The sequence below is a fragment of the Emydura macquarii genome, unplaced genomic scaffold (assembly GCF_026122565.2).
Source record: "Emydura macquarii macquarii isolate MOO-44397 ecotype Brisbane River unplaced genomic scaffold, CSIRO-AGI_Emac_v2 contig_374, whole genome shotgun sequence".
NCBI classification, from domain to species: domain Eukaryota; kingdom Metazoa; phylum Chordata; order Testudines; family Chelidae; genus Emydura; species Emydura macquarii.
Window position 1 is genome coordinate 3,480,557 of NW_027130511.1, and position 22,882 is coordinate 3,503,438.

The following is a 22,882-nucleotide window of genomic DNA, read 5'->3' on the forward strand; positions in this document are numbered from 1 at the left end:
CCCTGTAAGCAGTCTTATCCAGTATCTTTTAATAGGATTAGGCTTCTCATGATCAAAATAGCTTTTATACTGCATGAAACAAACCTTTCTCTCCACAGTGTAAAAGGCTAGTGGCAGGGGAAGAAAAGTTGACCCATTGACTGAGGAGAAATTGAATCTGTTTGCTAGCAAGACGGCTTAAAGTTATTGATGGACTAGTATGTAATGCACATAGATCAAGAGTGAATATCACTATAAATAACAGAGATAAGATTTTGAATCAGAGGACAAGAACTATATAGGAAACAGTCTCCTATTCAGATAGGTGTCACTGACATCCTAGGCCGTATTAGAAGGACATTCCAAAGGGCATTTAGTAATTGTTTTCATAAATCTGCCAAATGAGTTTCTTTAGTTATTGATAAAGGAGACCTGAAATGAAGGGGAATAGAAATATTACAGTTCTTTAGATTTGCACCTTTTTAATCCACAAGAAAGAGCAGGCTTAAAAATGAATATATATGACTGGTGGTGGGGGGCAAGTCCCTGGCCCATCCTCTGCTCTGTGTCCCAACCAAGGGACCTTCTGTTCCTATTACGTTCCTTTGCCTCAGCTACTACTACATTTCCCTAGGCCACTTCCGCGTGGCCCGAGCACCCTGCTCAGTTCCAGCAGCCCGTCCAGAGCTCCTTCTCTGCTCCCAAGGTCCTTGTGTGCACGGCTGTGTCCAAGGTGCCACAGAGTTGCAGCCTACTTAGGGATGCAGTCTTCTGTCCTTGAGCTCCTAGCAACCACTGACCCTTCTTTGCTATGCTGCTCTTCTTCTATGGTCCTGCTGGGCCTGGATTGGCTGCTCCTTACAGCCCCCCTCCTATTGGCTACTTCCCCAGTTTCTTCCCTACTCCTCATTTAACATGCCAGTGTGGGGTGGATGCCCCCCCTCATCCCGTCCCCCAGTTCCTTCTTAACACTAATGATTGTCATTGGAACTCTGTTCTATACTAGAACTGTTATTTCTCTCAGCCTTTGTGAACATAGTGTATATGTATAATTAGTCTAGTCTTTAGTAGTGTTAGGAAAGTAAGTTTAAACTGTGTTATAGATTTTTTTTTCTTTTAAGTGTTTTGGACGTCTTGTTCTTCCTGTCCAGGGTTTTTTCTATTTATGGTACCGAGGTATGCCCCATCATCAGATTTCAAGCCATGTGCTTCTGGCTCCAGACCTGTGCCAGTGAGTGACCTGCACAATAGCTGCTTGAAATGCTTGGAGAAGCACATGTGAAGGGCCGGTGCCAGGCATGCAGGATGTTTGAACCTAGCACAAAGAAGGCTAGGAAGGCTAGGCTGAAATTCCTGCTGATGGAGGCAGTGCTCAGGGCACCATTGTAGCTGTCCTGATCTGACTCGGTGCTGAGTGCTGTGGTTTCAGTAAGCAGTGCACTTGCATCTTTAGCAGAATCCTGGCACTGTTCTCCCTCGCCTGTACCAAGGAAGAAATACAAAGCTTCCACAGAGGCTCTGGCCAGGGGAAGGTCTCCACACTTCAAGTTTAGCAAGAGGGTTGAGGAGGAGTCAAGCAGAGTGCACCTGAAACCTCAGTACTCTCGGTGCTGGAAGCAGCACTGCCAACTTCCTTGGCACCACAAGAGGTCATCTATGTGCCAACTACCATAGAGACATTTGCAGCAGTAAGAAACCTTCTCTGTCTCTCAGTGCCAATGACTCCTTCCTTACAGGAGTCCAGTCACTCGACACCATTGCCACTTCTGCCAGCGATTCAACCTCTGGTACCCCAGTTGCCTGCTTCCCAGACAGGCAGCCCCCTCATTACCATCCAAGGGGAAGCGGGCTTTGATGTTGTTGCTCCATCAATCACCAGGCTCTTGGCACCGGTCCCCTGCACTGACTGGATCAGGCCTGCCATGGTCAGAGGAAGGAGATTCCTCACTGTTTGACTTGAAGAGGGGAATCTTATGTATTACAATGCTGAAACAGGGCATGGCAGTCTCTGCTCAGATCCGTTGCGACCCTGTAAGGGGACTTGGCATGGGAATCTGGCCAGGAGAATGGGACCCTGCTATGTGTCAGTGGCCATTTTGGAATCTTTGGAGTTTTCTCCAGCTTCCAGATCTTCCCCACATCATGCATACTTAGTGCCCTCATCTAGAAGGGCTGAGTCTGCACTGAGTGGCTCCATCTCAGGAGTCCAGCACTGAGACTGGCATGAGGCATCAAGAGGAGGTTCCAGAACCAGAACAACAGCTGGTAGAAGAGATTCTATCCACTCTGGTCTTGACTTCCTCTTCGTCCTCTTCAGAGGAGGCCATTTCATATGACACAACTCCACTTTCTTCTGGTGATTTTAATGTTTATCAGGAGTTGTTGAAGAGAATGGCTGCAGACTTAGATGCACAGGTTGAAGAGGTCATGGAGCCCTTGCCTGATGTTTTATCATTGGTGCATCCTTCCAGGTTAGCTCTGCCAATTAACAAGGCAATACTAGAGCTGATTAAAGCTTTGGGGCAGACTCTATCCTCTTTGCCTTGAACCTCTAAAAGGTGGAAAGAAGGTACAATTTACCCTCTGAAGGGTTTGAGTACCTTTATATTCACCCACCTTTAGGCTCATTAGTCATCATTGTGGCTAATAAGAGAGAATGACCAGGGCAACAGGCTGCCACCTGCAAATCAAAAGATGCTAAAAGTTTGCACTTATTTGGCAGAAGTTTCATTTGGCCAGGAGTCTGCAGCTGCCTGTTGCTAACCAACAGTCTCTGTTGGGATGGTATAATTTTAATTTGTGAGGGTCCATGGAAAAGTTCAAGGAGCTGCTTCCAGGGGATGGTAGGCAGGAGTTCCCTTCCCTGTTCAGTGATGGCAGACTGATCATAGAAACTTCAATGCAGGTGGGGCTGGATGCAGCAGACTCAGCCCTAGAACCATGGCCTCCACAGTGTAGATCATCCTGGCTGCAGTTTTCTGGACTACTATCCAGGACTTGTGCTTCAAGGGTCCTTCTCTATTCTCGGACCAGACAGACCGTTCCGCTCCTATTCGGCAGGAACTATCAAAAAAAAAAAAAAGATCCTGGGATTATAGGTGTATGCCTCCTTCTCCTGCTTCTTCAGCTCTGGGCCCCTCACGACACTCAGAAACCGCAAAGCAAGTGTCTCCAATATCCAGACCTAAACCCTCTCACCATCTCAGTCTATTGCATTTCTGCAGTGCTTAGTCTTGGATTACTTGGGTTTTGAGCACTGTGGAAGTGGGATATATTCTCCAATTTGCTTCTACTGCTCCCTCCCATCCTCCCTCCCTTTCCTTTTCTGGGCCACTCTCACGACAAACTCATTATCTAGGAGTTCAGTTGCTCCTTCTCTTGGGAGCCATAGAGGTGGTTCCATGTGGTGTCAGAGAGAAGGGTTTTATTCCTGATATTTCCTATCCCAAAAGTGAAGGGGGTCTCTGGCCAATTTTAGAACTGCATTTATTTTAATTTTCCATTGAAACTTTATTTTAATGGATGTTTTCTAACTATTTCTTTTCTTGATTCCGCAGTTGTGATCTGTACATACCTCTGGTGAGGCTGGGCAGCAGAAGTATATGAGGGTGGGCTCTGGGTGAGGTGGTGGTGCTCTGGAGATGTATGTGGGGTAAGTAGAAATGTTGGAGATAGAGCAGGGAGGTGGGGGGAAGCTGGAGAGAAATGTACTTGGATCCATGTGTGTTTCAGCAGAGCTTTTGGAAGAAAGGAGGTTTAACAGAGATATTTGGGAAACGTGTGAGGGAGAAGCTTTTGCATCAGGAGTGAGACATGTGATTGTATGTAGGGAGCATGGACTGGGCAGATGAGGGTCCAGTATCCCTATGTAGAAGCCTTGGTACTTGTTGAAGGGTTCTTCTTGGTGGCACTACTGCTAATCTAGCTGCCTGGTGCTCCAAGGCAGCATCACTGAGGAAAGCTCTTCTAGCACTGATGCCTTGCTGGGAGAGACTCTCCATCCTCAGGCACTGTTCTTCGGATCTCTGGAGCACCAGAGAAAACAAGAGTCTCAGTGCCAAAACCCTGTATTCTTAGTTAAACCCCACTGGGTCCCTCAAGACCACCATCACTCAAATGAACTGAACTGCAATTGGTTAAAATATATAAAAGTCCTGGGCTTTTTTTATTTTTAAAGTGGTGACACCTTAAATGTTTAGCTGTTAGCATAAAAGCTGGTTATTTTTAATGCTTTAAAAGTCTTCTCTCAGATTACATCTTCGTTTTGAAATGATATTTTTTCTAACTACAAGTGGGATGTCTACTTTATCTATTTAGTTTTTTTTTAAATGTATGTGTGGGTTTGTATATATATATATGTATGTTTTATGTACAGCATTCTGTAAAACCCTCACTCATTTTCTTATTTGCAAACTTGATGGTACTCTCACAAAACCAACAGTCTCGTCCCATTTCACAGCAAAGTTTGTAAGGAGGTCTCATGTTAAAGGCTCAGCCACTGCAGCATCAGAGATTCATAGTAGGTTCATGTAGAGATTCGTGTAGATGGGAAATGATTTTGTGGTTCATGTGGCGGATACTTAAGGTAGTGTGGTTAGAGGTGCAGGTGTTGGAGTTAGGCTATGTCTACACTGCAGAGTGAAGTCGACTTAGTTTAAGTCGACTTTCAGCAGCTGATTTTTAGAAGTCTAAGCAGCGTGTATATACTACGCCATTTGCATAGGTCTCCTGCTTTTACACTGACCACTCTTAATTCGAATTGCAAAGCAGTGCAGTGTGGGAAGCTATCCCACAGTGCAACTAGCCGCAGTGGCTGTTGGGACGAGTGTCATTGTCCCATGATGCAGCGCTGCTTCCCTCCCTTCCCTTCCCTTCCCCCCCCCCCCCACACACAAAACAAACAGGAAAAGTATTTTCAAGCCATTTTTTTACAGCGATGCTGCCGAGGCTGCCCTGCTACAAGCCATCAAGCAGAACAATTCCCGATTGCTGCAGGCTGTAATGAATCAGCTTCAGTCCGTGATTCAAGTATGCAGAGCCATCAATAGACTTCTGCTACGAAGACTTTGGGAAATGTGCAGGACATAGTGGAGGGGTTTGCCATGATGGGGTTCCCAAACGGCGGGGGGGCCATTGATGGAATGCACATCCCTATCTTAGTTCCTGCCCTCCTAGCAACCGATAACCATAAGCCGCAAGGGGTACTTTTCCATAGTTCTGCAGGGGCTTGTGGATCACAGGGGTCATTTCACAGACATCTATGTGGGGTAGTCTGGGAAAGTGCATGACGCACATGTATTTTGTAATTCGGGGCTGTTCTCTAATATGCAGGCGGGCATTTTTTTCCTAGACCAAAAAATTCAACTTGGGGGTGTGGAAATGCCCACAATGATCCTGAGGGATCCTGTTTATCCCTTGCTCCCTTGGTAATGAAGCTGTACACAGGGCATCTTGACGCAACAAGGAGTGTTTTAATAACAGGTTAAGCAGTTGCAGAATGGTTGTAGAATGTGCCTTTGTGCATTTAAAGGGTAGATGGAGGAGTCTCCTCACTAGACTATTCATGACTGAGAAGAACCTCCCTTCTGTGATATCTGGGTGCTGTGTTCTTCATAATGTGTGTGAAGTGAAGGATGAGAGGTTCCCCCAGGGTTGGGCTGTGGAAGCAGAAAGACTGGCAGACAATTTTGAGCAGCCAGATGCCAGCGCTACGCTGAGAGCTAGCTGCAGAGCGCTTTGCATTAGGGAAGCTTTGAAAACCAGGTTCTGCAATGAGATGCAGGAATGATTTCTGTTCCTGTATGTTGTTTGCCTTTGGTGACCCCCTTCCCCCCAGTCGATATCTGTACCCGCCAAATCCCTCCAGAACAAGGTATGATTTAATAAAGAAATGTGTTGAAATGATGCAAAAGTTTATTTATGAACATTCAAGTCATGGGGGAAAAGGGGGAAGTGTTCATTCACTGTCTCAAGAGGTAGGATGGTAGCTGGGGGTGGCTGGGGGCGGGGAAGGGGCGGGCATCAAAGCCCTTGGTTGAGGAGCATTATGGAGAGGCTGCAGCGGGATTTTTTCCTGCCTCTGCTCCTCCTGAAGCTCCATAAGCCTCTGCAGCACGTCTGCCTGGTCCCGCATGATTCGCAGCACCTCCTGCGTGGTACTGCAACCATGCTCCAGCATTTCTTTGCGAGTCTCCCTGTCCATTTCCAAATTCTGGGACAAGGTGAGCCGCCATGCTCTTTGTTTTGCCTCTGCAGCTGCTGAGGCATTCATGAGCTCAATGAACATGTCATCTCTTCTTTTTTTTTTTTTTCTTTGTAATCTGAAATAGTCTTTCTGCAGCATTTCTTGATGCCTAGGCAGAGGTGTCTACAGAATGAAACAAAAAAATAACAAGGTTGCCACTGTTAGCATAGTGAAGAAAATGATGGAAGTGCTACAATGTAGCAAAATGCTCCCGTCTGCATCAATGTAGTAAAAAGCTACTGTCTGCAAGAATGTAGCAAAAGATGTAACATTTTAGCCAATAATGTAGCCAATAATCTCCATGCAGTGCACAGGGCAAAAGCAGAGCCTCATTTCATTCGTGACGTCCCAAAAAGGTCTGCTCTCTGTGCCCTTACAGAGAGGCACTTGGGGGGAGGGGATGTGTGGAATCCCTTCTTGAATTTGAAACCAGCACACAGACGAACTGCGGAGAGTGTGGCGGGGGGGGGGAGTCTCTGCTTAAAACACAGATTTGCTGCACGCAGCGGGGTACCAGCAGTGTTCCGCCGTGATGCAGGCTCCCTTGATTGCAACAAAGTATCCTACCGTGGAGGAAGGAACAAGGCAGCCCTTCCCTGAAAACTTTGTCAAATGATAAGAGATTACATACATGAAAGTTTCTGTGTGATATCACCTGGTGATAAACGTAACATTTGTCATCACAGAAATAAACTGGTCCCTGAAAAAAACCCCAGAACAGTCACCAAAACGGCTGAAATCCCCTTCCTGACCCCTCCCACCCAATGTAAAAGGACAAAACTGCTAAGAAGAAAAAACCTCACCAGATGTGCCTTTCACAGGATTATTAGTGCTGTCCTGTGTGCTGCTGGACTGCTCTGGGGTCAGGAATATGTCCTAACTTTCAGGGAGAACGGACATCCCGCTCTCCTGCACCCTGCTTTCCTCAGCCTCCTCCTCCTCCTTGTCCATGGAGTCCCTTCTCCAGCATGCCCTCTCCAAATTCCTTTTGCTGGCTCTGAGCTGAGCCAGAACAGACTCCTCTCCCCACAGACCTATAAGATCTAAGACCTCTGGTCGACTCCATGCTGGAGCACCTTTGGGCTTTGCAGTAGCCATGTGGAGTTTAGTGACAAAACTCTCTCCACGCTGGCAGCACAGGAAATGAAAATTCAAATCTTCCCGGGGCTTGAGGGGAGGGAACATTTCCTGGTAGTGTGACCACAGAGCAGCATGCTGTGACTGTCCAGAGAGGCCAAAACAGGGCATTGTGGGTTAGGTCCCGGAGGCCAGTAAAGTCAAATTAAGAGAATCTGCGTCTACACTGACACTAAATCGAATTAACACACCACTTGCAGATATGGTCTTATTAAGTCGATTTACAAGGCACCTTAATTCGAATTAACTGTAGTGCCAGTGTAGACGCAGGTGTACGTAGGTCGACTTAAGTGACTTTAAGTCAACCTAAGTCGTCAGTGTAGACCAGGCCTTAGTTTTCACTGTGCTACTGTAATCATGATATTGCCATCTTTGTATGGGCTGTGCGTGAAATTGGTGATTTGGGACTCATTCAATGGAGAGGCTTAAATTCCATTTTTAATTATTACCCTGTACTGGGGTACACATTTTGGACATATCCTCAATCCTCAGCAGGATTGCCACTGAGATCAGTGTGATGTTTGTACAGAGATCGAGGACAGAATCAAGCTAGTCTTTATGCAGTACCTAAAATTTTAAATGATTTGTTCCACATCCTGTTGTCACATTCAGTATCACTCAGGATGGAATATACTCCCTTTTAGAATCATCACTATTTGTGTCCTTTGTTTCTCTTCCTTCCTCATCTTTTTTTCTTTATTTCTTCCCTTCTTTAGTTCTGGGAATTTATGGGTGTATAAATGGTTTCGTTCAGGTTTAACTCTTAAAAACTCAGCTCTCAATTGCAGTGGAGACTATGCGGGAACAGGCCTTTTTTTTTCTTTTTTCTTTTTTTTAATTGTAGCTATTGTAGCTTTATCCATATACTTTATTGGATCCTTTGTTGGAGGCAGGTTGGGAATAAATATTTTTTCACTGTATAATGCATGATGTGATTTTCAATTAAATGTTGCTTTCATCCAAAACTATGGACTGACACTTACAAGTCAAATGGTTTCTGACCTCAAATTATGGGTGAGTGGTCAAATTGTGACTTGCACCTATTATAGTCACCCCAAACCTACCTCCCCATTTGTGATTTCTAGACCTGGTCTATAACTGCTAGACCAGTGGTTCTCAACCAAGGGTACATGTATCCGTGGGGGTACACAGAGGTCTTCCAGGGGGTACATCAACTCATCTAGATATTAGCCTAGTTTTACAACAGGCTACATAAAAAGCACTAGCAAAGTCAGTACAAACTAAACTTCTTCGAGTGCTTCCTCATGCCCATTCCATGCTAGATGTGTGTGTGTGCATGCCACCTGCACCAGTGCTGGAGATTTTTCCCTCAGTGGTATCCATAAGGCCGGCTCTAGCACCCTCTGCGATGGCATACATATGCATCAGTATATAGGGCACTGCCAGCCCCACTCCCTCTCAGTTCCTTCTTACCATTTACAACAGTGCTGGAACGTCCTTGCCTCGGCAAGCACTTCTCAGTGGTTTTTCTTATATTAGTGAATATAGTTTCAACAATTAGTTGGTTATAGTAGTTTTTAGTGATTACGTGTCCCCATTCATGGGTTAACAGCTTCACGTCATGCACAGCCTGTAAAAAGCCTATGTCTGTGAATGATCCTCACCAGAGCTGCCTTAAGTACCTGGGTGAGGCTCATATTTGGGACAAGTTCAGTATCTGCAGTAATTTTAGAACCCACACAAAGAAAGACTGTGAGATCCGCTTGAGAGCACTCCTGATGGAATTGGCCATTAGACTGGTGTCCGAGCCTGGCCGATCTGATTCGGCGCCAAGTAGATAGGCCTCAACCTGAAGCGCGCACCCAGCACTGAGCTAGTTCCGGCACCAATCACCATTGCCGAAGAAGTGGCATAGGAAGATTCATGCTGACAGAGAGTGCTCCCCATCTAAGTGGAGCACATTGGGGTCAGGGGATGTGTTGAGACCCGTGCCGGGCCACTCCTTGCCCCTGGAACGTAGGTTGGCCATGGTCTCACCCCCTTGAGCTCCCAGCCCACTTTGGGACCTGCCTCCGATACCTGGTAATGGCAGAGGCCCTCGACACCTGGCAGTGCCTTCCATCCCCGAGGCCTTCTAGGCAGCTGCTGACTTACTTTCGCTCTGGATGCCGCCCACCCCTCGGGACAACAAACTCGCGCTCTGGGACACCACACTAGACCAGTCGGACAAAAGCAAGTCAAGGGGCAAGCCCATGATGGGGAGCCCACTTGGATCTCTGGCAATGGTCGCCGATACCTCCTTGGTCTCTGAGGCGCAGTAGTCACCAACTAGATTCAGGGTGCCACTTGCCGGAACCCCAGTACCAGTCATCAAAACATTGGTACAGAGCATTGATGCTTCGGCATTGATCCCCAGACTCGAGGAGGCATTCACTGGAGCATTCCTACTGGTTGCCAGAATATCCCCGGGATTCCTGAGGGCACTGTTCATTGGAACCTCGGCACCTTTCCCTGGCACTGGAGCATAGCACCCAGTGCTTCAGGAAATCAGAGGCAAGATCAGCGTTACCGTGGTCCTCTGTTTTGGATTTGGAGGAAGACGAGGGTCCCCCCATAAAAGCCATAGATACCCAGCAGCCGTGGCTGGGTATCCCCCTGCTGTATACCAGGCTCTTGGCCACCAGCACAATGGACTGGGCCTTGGCAGTTCTGGAAGCCGTGGACATTTCCCTCGGTCCTGGGGTCTCAGCTTCGGTCCATCTCAGGGACATGAGAAATATGGTCAGCAACAGTGTCATGACCACCCCCAGATTCAGCTGATGAACCAGGCCCGGCAGAGGAGACATTGGTGATAGACCAGGTGGAGGAGATCCTGGCGGCAAGGGACCAATCATCTACTCTTCCCCTACCGGCATCCTCATCTTCATCACCTGATGAGACAGTAATGGGACCTTACACCACAGTCCCAGGTCGATTTTAGGGCTCACCAAGAGCTACTCAGATGAGTAGCAGCCAATCTGGGCCTGGAAGTGGAGGAACTAAAGAAACTAAAAAAGGGGGTCATCAAGTTGGTGAAAGCTTTAAGGCAAAACCCCTCCTCTTTGCCCCCGACATCCAAATGAGCAGAGAAAAAATACTACATGCCTGCTAAGGGCTTTGAGTATCTATACTCCCACCTATCCCTGGGATTGTTGGTAGTGTCAGCAGCCAAGGGAGGGATAGATGGGACAGTCGAGTTCAATCCCTAAAAATAAGGAGACAAAGCACTGGACCTCTTTGGCTGGAAAATTTATTCAACTACAAGCCTTCAACTCAGCATATCGAAGCAGCAAGCATTGCTGTCAAGATGTGATTTTAACGTCTTGCATGCTATGGCAAAGTTTGTGGACTCCCTGCCCCAGAAGATGCCCCTCTTGCCATCCTAGAGGAGTGTGAGTCAGTAGTGTGGGCTTTTCTCCAGGCCGTCTCCGACACTACAGACTCAGCAGCCACAACCATGGCATCAGCAGTATCAATGAGAATGGCCTTGTGGCTGCAGTCATCTGGCTTGTTGGCAGAGGTCCAGCAATCCATCCAGGACCTCCCTTTTGATAGTGCATCCCTCTTCTCTGACCCAGAAGACCCAGACTGAAAGGCCTTAAGGACTCGAGGGCCACACTCTACTCCTTGGGGTTGTACACTCCACCAGCATTGAGGAAACACTTGAGGACTCAACAACAGCGGTTAGTGAGCCAGTCTAGAAGCGAGCCTTATAGGAAGCAAAACAAAAACTTTAAACTCTGTCAGGGCCAACCTTCCTCTGTGCCCCAGTCAAGTTCAGGCCGCTACTTATCAGGTGACAGACAGAACTTTTGAGGGTGCACCTGGGGCGACTTAGCAGTCTCAGATCAGGATCCATTCCCGTCTTTCTTCTCAAACTGCCTTTCTTCCTTTCTTCCCACATGGTCAGCCACAGCATGGTACAAGTGGATTCTAAACACCACATCAGTGGGATACACCCTCCAATTTACTTACCTCCCTCCCAGCTCCATCCTGTCCCTCTTCAAGGATCCTCCTTACCGGCAACTTCTCGCCTATGAGGTACAAGCTCTCCTGTGGGTAGGGGCTGTAGAGGAAGTTCCCCTACGATTGAGAGGGAAGGGGTTTCACTCCCGTTACTTTCTGATCCTGAAAGCCTGTGACCCATACAAGACTTGCATCACCTTAAGTCTCAGATTTGTCTCATTTTGCTGGGCCACTACAGCATATACGTCCGTCTCAGGCACCTTCTGTAACTGTTGTTCTTCGAGATGTGTTGCTCATGACCATTCCATGGCCAACCCTCCTTCCCCTCTGTTGGGAGTTCCAGCAAGAAGGAACTGAGAGGGAGAGGGGCCAGCAGCGTCCTAAATACCGGCTGATATGTGAGCCACTGTACAGAGTGCTACAGCCGGCCCTATGGATACCACTGAGGGAAAAATCTCTGGACCGGTACAGTGGTGTACACACACACCTAGCATGGAATGGACATGAGCAACATATCTCAAAGAACAATAGTTACAGAAGATTAGTAACCATATTTTTCATACAGAAAATGACTTGTTTTTATTGCTCTATATATTATACACTGAAATATAAGTATAATATTTCTATTCCAATTGATTTATTTTATAATTATATGGTAAAAATGAGAAAGTAAGCAATTTTTCAGTAATAGTGTGCTGTGACACCTTTGTATTTTTATGTCTGATTTTGTAAGCAAGTAGTTTTTAGGTGAGGTGAAATTTGGAGTACACAGGACAAATCAGCCTGCTGAAAGGACTACGGTAGTCTAGAAAACTTGAGAGCCAGTGTGCTAGGCTATAGATTTCCTCTGAGAATTTTCAGTTGCATAAGTTTTAAAGGAATAGTCAAAATAGATTTTTTTCTTTTCTTTTCTTTTCTTTTTTTTTTCTGGCATAGGGGAAAAGCTTATCTTTGGTTAGTATATTAGCTTTCCCATTTTTTCTTTTTAGCAATCAGTATGACTTTGGAGCTATTTACTATTGTAACTGATTTTCAGTTTTTGTTTTCTTTGCAATAACTTCAGAAGAAACTGATCTCTGATTGAGAAATATAGTAAATATTGCCATCATGTTGTACACAGAATCCAAATTCTATTGTACTTACTTAGTAGCCATAGAAAATAAACTTGCTTTCTTTAGTAAATGCATGTAGTCAAGCAAATAACCGTATAGTTACTTTACCTTTTTTGAGAATTTGTAACATTCTGTTTGCTCATTTAACAGACTGAGATGCAAAGTTTTACAAAAGTTTCACAGCTGTAATAACAGTATCTGTGTAATGTTGCAGGTTATTGCTGTTTTTATCTTGAATGTGGAGGAGATAACAAATCATTGCATACAATGCACTATGTTGAGCTAAGCAAAAGACTGCAAAGCACTAGACTTCTTGGAACTTGTAATCTCCATAGCCCCCAACTTAATACAAAGATGAGGGTAGTCTGGATGTATTGCATTTTTTTTAAATGTACTGGAAGGTATAGAAGGTTTCAGTCCAAAGTTGTATTTGTGAGTTCAATAGCTCATGTGTTCTTTACTACTGTTCATGGGTCAACCGAACCATTTGAGTTTCCATCCATTTATCGTCATCTAATGTCTCTGATTTTAAGAACTGGACCATTGTTGTGTGTCTGTGGTCCTTCTGTGGACTAGTTCGTCTTATCCGGTTAACCATATACTGCAATATTATGGTTCAGTGGTAGCTCTACTTTAAAAAAAAAACAACCCAAAACATGGGGACCATACTGGGCACTTTTTGCTTCAAAGCTCTGGTTTCAAAGTTAGAGCCAGATTTTATCAGGGTACGTTGTGTAGGTACCCTTCCAAAAAAATGCACACTTCTGTGACGGAAATATGAGGCAGAAGTCACGCATCCCATTTGTTGTTTCCCTTAAATCTGTTAAGAGAATGGAAGTTCAGAGAATCTTAATCAAGCTAGGTGAATAAGCAGCATGATGGTAATTGAAATTTAATGTCAATAAATGCAAATTAATGCAAATTGGAGGGAAAATTTAAATGGCTTGTACACATTATAGGGTTCTAAATTAATTGTGTAATCTCAAGAAGGGGACCTGGGCTTCACTGAAGACATCTCAGTGAAGATCTCTGCTTGATGCAACTGTACTCAAAAAAGCAAACAAGATGTTAGATTGCATTAGGAATGAGGAATATGGGAATAGAATAAAGCCCTTATCTAAATTAGTGGCATGGTCTTGAATACTGTGTGCACTACTGGTCATCTCATGTCCAAAGGATATTGCAGAACTAGAGGGCGTTCAGAGATGTGTGATGATGAAGTACCTGGAAAAACTCTGATATGAAGAGAAATTGAAAAGATAGGAAATAATAATAGAGGACATGATAAAAATAGATAACCTAATGAATGACAGAGAGACAATAGACGGGAAACTTCTGCTCACCTTATCTCATAACTCAAGAACAAAGAGACATTTAATGAAATTAAACTGTGGGAAATTCATAACTCATAAAATGAAATACTTTTTCACACAACATGTAACAAACTGGTGGAATTCTCTGCCACAGGAAGACATTTAGGCCAATAATTTAATAACATTCAAAAAGGGATTGGACATTTTCATGGATAACAAGATTATTGAAAGTTGTTGTAATTAATGATAAAAAATTTGTGGAGGAACTATTAAACCCCATGCTTCATGGGGTAAACCAGTCGCTAACTGCTAAAGATCAGTGAGGCAGATTTCCCCACATATGCCTACTGCTAGTTTCTTACCCATTCCTCTGAAGCATGGCCATGGTGCTGGCCACTGTCAGAGACAGAATACTGGATTAGATAGATCTTGGGTCTGATCTACTGTGGCAATGCCTATGTTCCTTTGCAAACCAAGTGCTGCATGAATCATGCCATGGCATTCCAGGGTGAGGCCTGTTCACCAGGGTGTCTGTGTGACTTCTGAACCAGCAGTGACCCATAGACTCTCATCCTGCATACTTATTCTCCTGGAAAAAATAATCTACATTCTTTGGTAGGGCATGTAATTGCTGCCAACCAAAATATGTGGGCACATTTTGAGTCCATTTGCATATTCTCAGAATTTTTAATATTTCTTTTTAAACTTGTATAGTCCTAGTATTTTTATTATAATTGTCTCCTTTTTAGTGTCACATACATTTGTTCTTCTCTAGACTAAACTTCAGTGGATGTGTGAAGAGGTGAAAGAGAGAGAAAGCAAGGAAAGGAAGCTACGGCGCCACCTATTGCAGAGCCAAGAGCAGCTTAAGCAGTTGACACTGAGGAAGGAGTGTGAGCATCAATCTCTCTTTGAACAAATAAAAAAGCAGGAACATGTCCTGGAAGAAGTTAACAGAGAAAAAAGAGGTGAGTTGACCAGTTCATTTTTGTTAATAAAGGAAGAGAAGGAGGGGAGAAATGCTGATCTTGAAAATTACCAAAGCACATCCAAATTTTGTAGTCATTAAGAATTTCAGTTGGTGACTTGTTAGTGATAACCAGGAAAACAGATTTTTGTTTTCCGTTGGTTAAGTTGTTGTGTTCTGCCAACAGCTATATTTCAGTTCAGTAAATGTCTGAACAACACACAGGTTTGTGAAATGCACAATAAACATACCAATTAGTCTTTCAACTCTCATATTTGAGGCACATCATGACCAAGAACATTAGCAGAAATTATAGAAGAGGGGTAGGAGTCTTTGCCTTCATCCTGCTTTTATCTGTGAAGGAAATTATTCTCAAGTTATCTCTTTTTTTGTTATACTAAAAATACGAAGAGCTTGATTTGGAATTTTCTCATTTTTCATTTTAATGGTCATAACTACTTTTTTCTCTCCTGAGCAACAAAAATAGTATTGTTGTTTGTTATAATAATGGCCTATTAAGAATGGAAAATACAAAAATGATAAATGTCAGAGGAAGTCCTGAACTCCATATATGATGGTAAATGTTGTCTTTTCTCTTACACATGTTAAAATAATGAAGAAAATAAGCTTTGTGTTAATTAAAATGAGTTGTAACCAGTTACATGTGGAATAAACAAAAAACAAAAAAAACCCATAAATGTATTTTTTAAATTAACTTTGCGTGTTGGAAAACAGGCATTTAACCTAGTTTAATCTAGGACATTTTTTATGGAAAAGAGTCTAAGGAACCCATCTAGTCAAATGCCTGACGGTACTGTTGTATTATTAGCATTAGCACCCTTCCTTCGTCCATTTTCTTAAGCCTATGATGTCAAGCACATTTGACGACTGTTATTTCTCTTCTCTTTGAGCTTTCTCTGTATTTGTATGAAGATACCAAAAAAAAAAAATCCAATGTGGTACCTCATTACTTTTCAGGATTTTATCTTGTATTATGATTACATTGTTTGTGTTTTTTCTCTAGCTAATTAATATTTTTTCTTGGTTCAATAATCTTATTTCATTTATCTCTTTCTTCTAAGAAGATTCTGTGTTGGATGTAAAAATAGTTTGGAAGGATTGTCTTGTGATTAAGGCCTTAGGCTGGGACATGGAAGATTTTGGTTCTGTTCCTGGATCTGCCACGGACTTGCTGTGTAACCTTTTGCAAATCATTTAATGTCTTGCTGCCTCCATTATTTATCTATAAAATGGAGTTAATATTTTATTATTACATCGCAAGGGTTCTTTGAGGATAAATTCACTAATTAATTTAGTCCTCAGATCCTGTGGTGCTGAGTGTGATAGAAAAACGGATATGCAAAAATGCCAACCACCAGCAAGAAGAAAAGGAGTCCAACACCAGGACCTAAAGAAATGCATACTTTACTTTTTGGATCTGTATTGATAAAGTTTGTTGAATATTTTTGAGAGAGATCTTTTTAATAATATATTGCATTTATATAGCACTTTTAATCTTGAAGGATCCAAAAGCAACATAGAGCACTGAAAAGCAGCCACCTCCGGGATAGAAGGTAACAGACCAGAAATATGTGGTGGGAACTTTTTTGTCAAAATATACCTATGCCAATAAAACATTTCTTTAAATTTTAGTCTACAAAGAACTTGTGTTTTTAAGGTGTCAACCACATTAAATTGCATAACTACTTCAGAAGGATGAATGGCACAGCTGACCATGTTTGGATGTGACCCTCCTGTGATTTTTAACCTGTGAACACTAGATATTTGAAACTTGAAAACAGACAGATAATATTACTAGCATATCAGCTGAGTCCAACTATTAGAATGGGAGGACCTGTGGCTATATTTCAGTGTTGTATGTTTCTTTAGGATCTCTCAGGATGAAAGTTACTATATAAAAGTAAGATATTATTTAAAAGATATTTCTCAAAAATACTAAACAATGAATTTAATTGTTACAGAACCTTCAGTGGTATGAGAATGAGAATGCTTACAGCTCACTTAGGAAGGACCAGACAGGTGGCACATGGCCATCTAAAAATCTTTTTTGTTTTTGAATAAGTGCATTTTGTTCAGGCTGGGATTAAGTTGGAGAGACAATTTAATGCCCAAAATAAACAGGTCCAGTGTCCAGTTTCACTTGGACTTTGTCAGTGTGAGTGAACAGATTTAGAAGAAAGGAACTAGAAGAGAGAGATGTATATCTCCCTGATAATTTGTATATAGTGTCAGATATTCAGAGCTGGGATTTGAATACTTTTTTGAATGTTGCTCCAACAACTCTCTGTTCTTCTATCTATTACATTCTCTTCACTTCTGGACTGTTAACATGCAAGACACATGGTTTTTGTTGTAAAGGTTATGTTCATGTACCCTAAAATCCTCCTGTTCACACCAATTTCCAGCTGTTCAAACCTGTTCTTAATATGCGGCTGATTCCATTTTCTGTTAGTGGTATCCAAAGGAAAGACTTGTTAGAAATTTCACAATCCAGTACTTTTACTCAGATTTGTTTTTCTGTAAGTTAATGTTCCCAGAATAGACCAAAACTGTTCCAGTAGCTTGTTCACTTGCGGCATTATGTTGTGTCTTGACACACTGAAGTTAAAACATACGCAGGACTCAATCACATCATGCTATGTAGAATTGAATTCCATGCCACTTCATGTGCCCTTCCTTGTGCCCAGTTGTTCTTTCCTTATCATGGGTAACATGGTACTATACTTCTTAATTCTGTACTTTGCTTTATCTTTGGATTTTTGGAGAGTTGAGAGCCTGATGTATGATATTTATTACTACAGTAATGGCCCTCTTATTTGCCACACTGTGTTTTGTACTCTGTACTTTACATATTGCCTCTTGTGAAGTTGTAACATCTCAAAAAGGCTATACTTTTGATGTGGGTGCCTAAATTGTGCCCCTGCCATATGGGCAGTTTTATCTGCAATTACTTGTTTTGTGTTTGTTGCTTTAAAAGTCTGTCTTAGACATCCATATTAGAAAATGTGGACTTCTATATTAATTTGGATGAGGTTGTTGGAAATCTTGCATTTTTTATTTGCTTCTGTTTCATGTGAATGTTTTCCTGGGCTGTTTTCATAGAAGAATCCAGATAAAGATATTCAATCATTCATTCATTCATTCTCTAATTAATCAGCCCAAGCTTCATCACAGATAGTTCAGTATTTCTCAGATGTGTAGAAGAATAACTTTCTTAAAAGCACACTTTTCTACAGAACTCTTTAATCTTTCTTTATGAGCTCTTTAAACTATATATAATAGCAGCCTTAGATTAAATCTGGAAGTAGAAGAAAACAAAGAAACGAAGAACACACTCCCTATCTGAAGTAATATAGACCTAAGATGGTCCTGGGTGAACTATGGTTTTAAATTGAGTTTGAATATTAACATGAACAGGAGGCCCAAAACTTGTAACCAAAAAGAATAAGGTCACGAGAAAGAGAGAGATTATTTGTGTTAAACTTGTAGTGACCCTTGTAATACCAGCATTATCTTATTTGAGGTTTCAGTTGAAGTAATACAAATAAAGAAAAAGTGGTTAATTGGTTACCAGGTGCAGTAAATAATTAGTTATATAAGTTTGATTTTAAAAAAATCTTAATTTCATAGTTAAAGAGAAATATAGCAGAGTAAGATAAAAGGAAAACCTTGAGAAAAACAGGGTTCAGCCCTAAACTGCCTCATCTGGCTTTGGCTAAAGTCCAGTAACCAGCAATGATATCACTTGTTTGTTGTAGCATATAAAAAATACAAGGTTTTTTAGGGGTTCTTTGTCAGAGCTTTCCCCAACCCCTCTGGATTCCTGCCATGATGGGAAAGTGCCTCTCAGGCCTTGTCCTGTTGTGTGTATCTTGGCCAGTACGTATACCTTATACACTTCTTTGAATATATTTCCTCTGTATATTTCCACGTTTGGGATGGGCCAACCTGGTGTAGCCAGGATGGTGGAACCTTCTAGTTGTAGTGTGGGTTGAGGTATTCATCTCCAGCATTTGAGTGCATTCTGAGGGCATGCCTATGAAAAGGGCGTAGTGCCCATTGCTGCCTCAGTTCCTTTCAACTGCAGCAGCAACAGAATGTGAACCTCTCCAGCTTCTCAGACCTATATTTAAGTGTTTTTAGATTAGTTGTTGTTTGAAGTTGGTATAGTTAGTAGGATAGTAGTCGTAATTGTTAGTTAGCAAAATACTGACTGATTCCAACATGGTGGATCCCAATGCGAAGAAGCATGATTTGAAGTCATGCATACCATGTCCATTGGTTTTCCCAGTATCTGATGCTCACATTCAGTGCCTGAAGTGCTTAGGCAAGAATCATTCACAGGCACACGGTGTTATCTGCAGCACGTTTGCTCTTTGAGCCTGAAAGGAGAGACAGAATAAACTCCAGGTTCTTCTGTTACAAGAGGCGTTGTCAGCCAAGCTTCTGGGATCTGATAGTTCTAAAGGATCAGAAAATAAGTATAGGAGACTTGAAGTGGCTTCAACTATGTCCAGTTCCAAGAAAACATAGACAGTGAAGGCTTTGGATTCAGCACCATGCTCCTCTTCCAAGTTAACTGAATTTTTGATAACCAAATCCTTAGATCCAGTTCCAAATGGGGTACAGTCTTCATTGGGACCAGTACAAGGCAGACACTCTGAGGCCCCTCAAGATTTACAGGAACCAGCTACCTTGGTTCTGAGGAAGAGAGAGGCAAAATTAAAACATCTCGAGTGGCTTCTTGGATCATTCATATCATGTGGCTCCAAGACCTTCGGATTTAGGGCCTCCAGATTGTTGCAAGAGTATGCATCTGAAGAAAAGACCATCAGATCTGATCATGCCAACCCAACTGCATACTATATTAGTTACAGCACAAATTCATTTGGATCCACATCTGCTAACGTATTTGATCTTACCACATTGCTTGCCTGATAAGAGATGAGCATGAGGGATCTCCTTAGTCAATATCCCTACTGCCTAAGACTCCAACTTGCTCACCACTCTCCATTTTTCAGGTCCCTGCATCAGCTAGCTCACCAATTCTGTCAGGATCTGATCCGAACTTGTATGTTGAACTGGATCTGAGGCTCATACCGAAGACCCAAGTAATTCCTAAGCAAAGTCTTCCTTCTTGACGTAATGCTTCTGTATGTCCTATGTATCAGGCAGATGATGCCAGGTTGGGGAAATCGGCAAAACTGGCCCATGCCACCTTGCTGCCATGGCCATATTGGCCATCTCCTACTTGCCAGTACCACATGAGAAAATCTGACAATTTGGTGCTCAGTTATCTTTCATTGGAATCTACAGATCTGAGAGATGAGGAATGTTCCCCTTCCTTGACACAGGATGCTCTCTTGGAAGAGGAGTACCAGGAGGGATTTCCACATGACAAATCCCAAGATTCCATGGAATCAGAAAGCAGTTCATGTACTGATGACAATGTGAGAGTAATAACAGCATAGTCTCCTTCAGAAAATACAATTCAGTTTCATGAACTAGTTGGTAGAATGATATCCATTTTAAAATTACCATCATTGACTTTGGAGGAGGCCACTCATCCAGTTTTTGACATTTTGGGGTTGATTGCAAATATTAAAGTTTGGTGGACTGTATTAGAAGGGCTATGGCAATCAGCTAAATCCCTTTGGTCTAATTTGTCATCATACTAATCAATTTCAAAGAAGGTTGACAAGTTATATCAAATCCCACATGAGGGATTCTCTTGTTTTCACATACACCCTCAGCCCAACTCTCTAGTTATACCAGAATCTAGGTGTGGTCTTCAACTCTTTATCCCTTATGATAAGGTAGGGAAAAAGTTGAATTCTGTAGGGAGAAGATAGTTTTCTTCAGCTTCCTTTAACATGCAATTAGCAAACCGTCAAATAGTATGTGACATTGGCTGACCAGGTCATGTTAAAGTGTATTCAGGTCAATTCACTTGTGTAGATCAAAGTAATGGTTAGATGTATACGTGTGTATTCAGATGTTTAAACTTCAAAAAAACTAATGGGATGTTTTCATTGTTTTATTGTCATGCATTGTTTTTACTTATCTATTCCTGTCATAATGTAATAACAAACATTTAACCCTGTAACTAAATAACTCATCAGACATCAAAGAAACATTGGGGATGCTAGAAAAGATGCTAATTCCAAAGTTAATGGCCACTGTGGTGATGACCTGAGGTCAGAGGCTCAAAGTGCATTTCTCACTCACATCAAAGGAAAAGCCCACATAGGTAGAGAGACTGTTAGCTTGTCTTCTGTGAGAGAAAGATAGAAATATAGATTCAAAGACATTTTTTGGATTCTAACGGCAGAATAACTGAACAAGAAGACGGAGATTCCCAGAGTTATTCTGGGTAGTGCTGAGAGACTTTTGGGAAACTAGCAGTTTATTGCATCTCTGCCACCATTTGGAGTTACGAACTGAGATTCATCTGTACATGTATTTTACCTGCTTTAATTTCTCAATAACTCTCATTTCCTTTTCTTAGCTAGTAAACTTACAGTTAGTTTACTATAGAATTTGCTGCCAATGTTGTCTTTGGTGTAAGATCTGGAATATGAATTGCTCTGGGATAAGTGGCTGGTCCCATGGAACTGGGAGCAACGTGATGTGATGTGATTTTTTATTTTAATAACTTTTTATCACAAACTTCAGTTTGTCAAGATAGGTTGGAGAGTCTAAGGGGAATTTCTGTGACTCAATGGTAAGACCAAAAACAACGAGAGTTCTGTAGCACTTTAAAGACTAACAAATTTAATTTCAGTAGGCATAAGCTTTCGTGGGTTGCACCCCACTTCCTCAGATGCAGTTGGCAGAAATAATATAGCAAATACAGGCAACATATATATGGTAGGCAACATATACATATCCAAAGGCATAGACAACAGTGGGGTAGGTGGATGAAAGGCGGGGTACTTGAGGCCTAATTACAACCATTGAGTAGGAGGTGAGAATGGGTGATCAGAGCAACTTACTTCTTGTAATGAGATAGCCATTCCAAATCTCTGTTTAAACCCAGTTTGAATGTGTCAAGTTTGCAGATCATTTCTAACTCAGCAGTTTCTCTTTGAAGTCTGTTTTTGAAGTTTTTTTGTAATAGGATAGCAACTCTCAGGTCAGAGATAGAGTGTCCTGGGAGACTGAAGTGTTCTCTAACTGGTTTATGGATGTTGTTATTTTTTATGTCTGATTTGTGTCCATTTATCATTGTGCGTAGTGATAGTCCAGTTTGGCCAATGTACATGGCAGAGGGGCATTGCTGGCCTACCATAAATTGTTGCCCACCATATATATGTTGCCTGTATTTGCTATATTATTTCTACCAACTGCATCTGAGGAAGTGGGGTGCAACCCACGAAAACTTATGCTTACTGAAATTAAATTTGTTAGTCTTTAAAGTGCTACAGAACTCTTGTTGTTTTTGCTGTATACAGACTAACACGGCTACCCCTCTGGAACTCTTCTAAATGGTAAGACCAGTTCACATTTGTTACTGTCTTGGTGTAATCTAATTATTGAATATACCACCAGTTTGGGGTGTTTGCCTTTGTTTTCTGATAGTCTGCCCTGAGATAGGCACTTTCAGTTCTGAGCCACTCCAGACAGAATGACGGCCAGGTATCAGTTTCAACTGTGAGAGAAGATGTCAGCCTTCACCAAACATTTCCCAGAGTATCAGAAAAAGTTAACATCAGCTCTCATCAAAGAAGGCCAAAATGTGGCTGTTTCTGATACTGCCTCAAGGTCTGTGACATCAGCAATAGATCATCATAGGCATGTATGGTTACTTATAATCATCTTTCCTTCCTATGAAATCAAGATCTAAAACAGAGGACTTACCCCTTGAAGGGGATGGACTATTTAGTGCAAAAACTCATGAGATATTGGAAAACATGAGGGGAGACTTGCTCTGTGCCTAGTTCGCTGATGTTACTGCCTCCTTACTGATGGAGAACACCTATGGCTGTGTTCACATATCTTAAACAATATGTTCCATCCTCTTCCTCTTTCTCTTACTTTGATTAAAGGAGACTACCATACTATCAACAGCAGCATCAACAGCAAATAGCCTCTCAAAAACAGGAAAAAAAGAAATCCTTAGAGTCCCGGACAAGGACAAAAA

The 22,882-nt window shown here is 42.4% G+C and overlaps 1 protein-coding gene across 4 annotated transcripts in view; it reads left to right on the forward strand.

The window, feature by feature from the left end:
* Window positions 1-22,882, forward strand: part of CEP128 (centrosomal protein 128) — a 400,917-nt gene that overhangs the window by 147,087 nt on the left and 230,948 nt on the right. For all 4 annotated transcript variants that reach the window (XR_010917028.1, XR_010917026.1, XM_067532353.1 and 1 more), the window contains exon 18: window positions 14,527-14,719. Coding sequence is in view for 2 of the 4 variants with exons in the window: in XM_067532353.1 (XP_067388454.1) it covers window positions 14,527-14,719 (193 nt within the window). In the remaining 2 variants the exon portion in view is untranslated. The remainder of the gene's footprint in view (window positions 1-14,526; window positions 14,720-22,882) is intronic.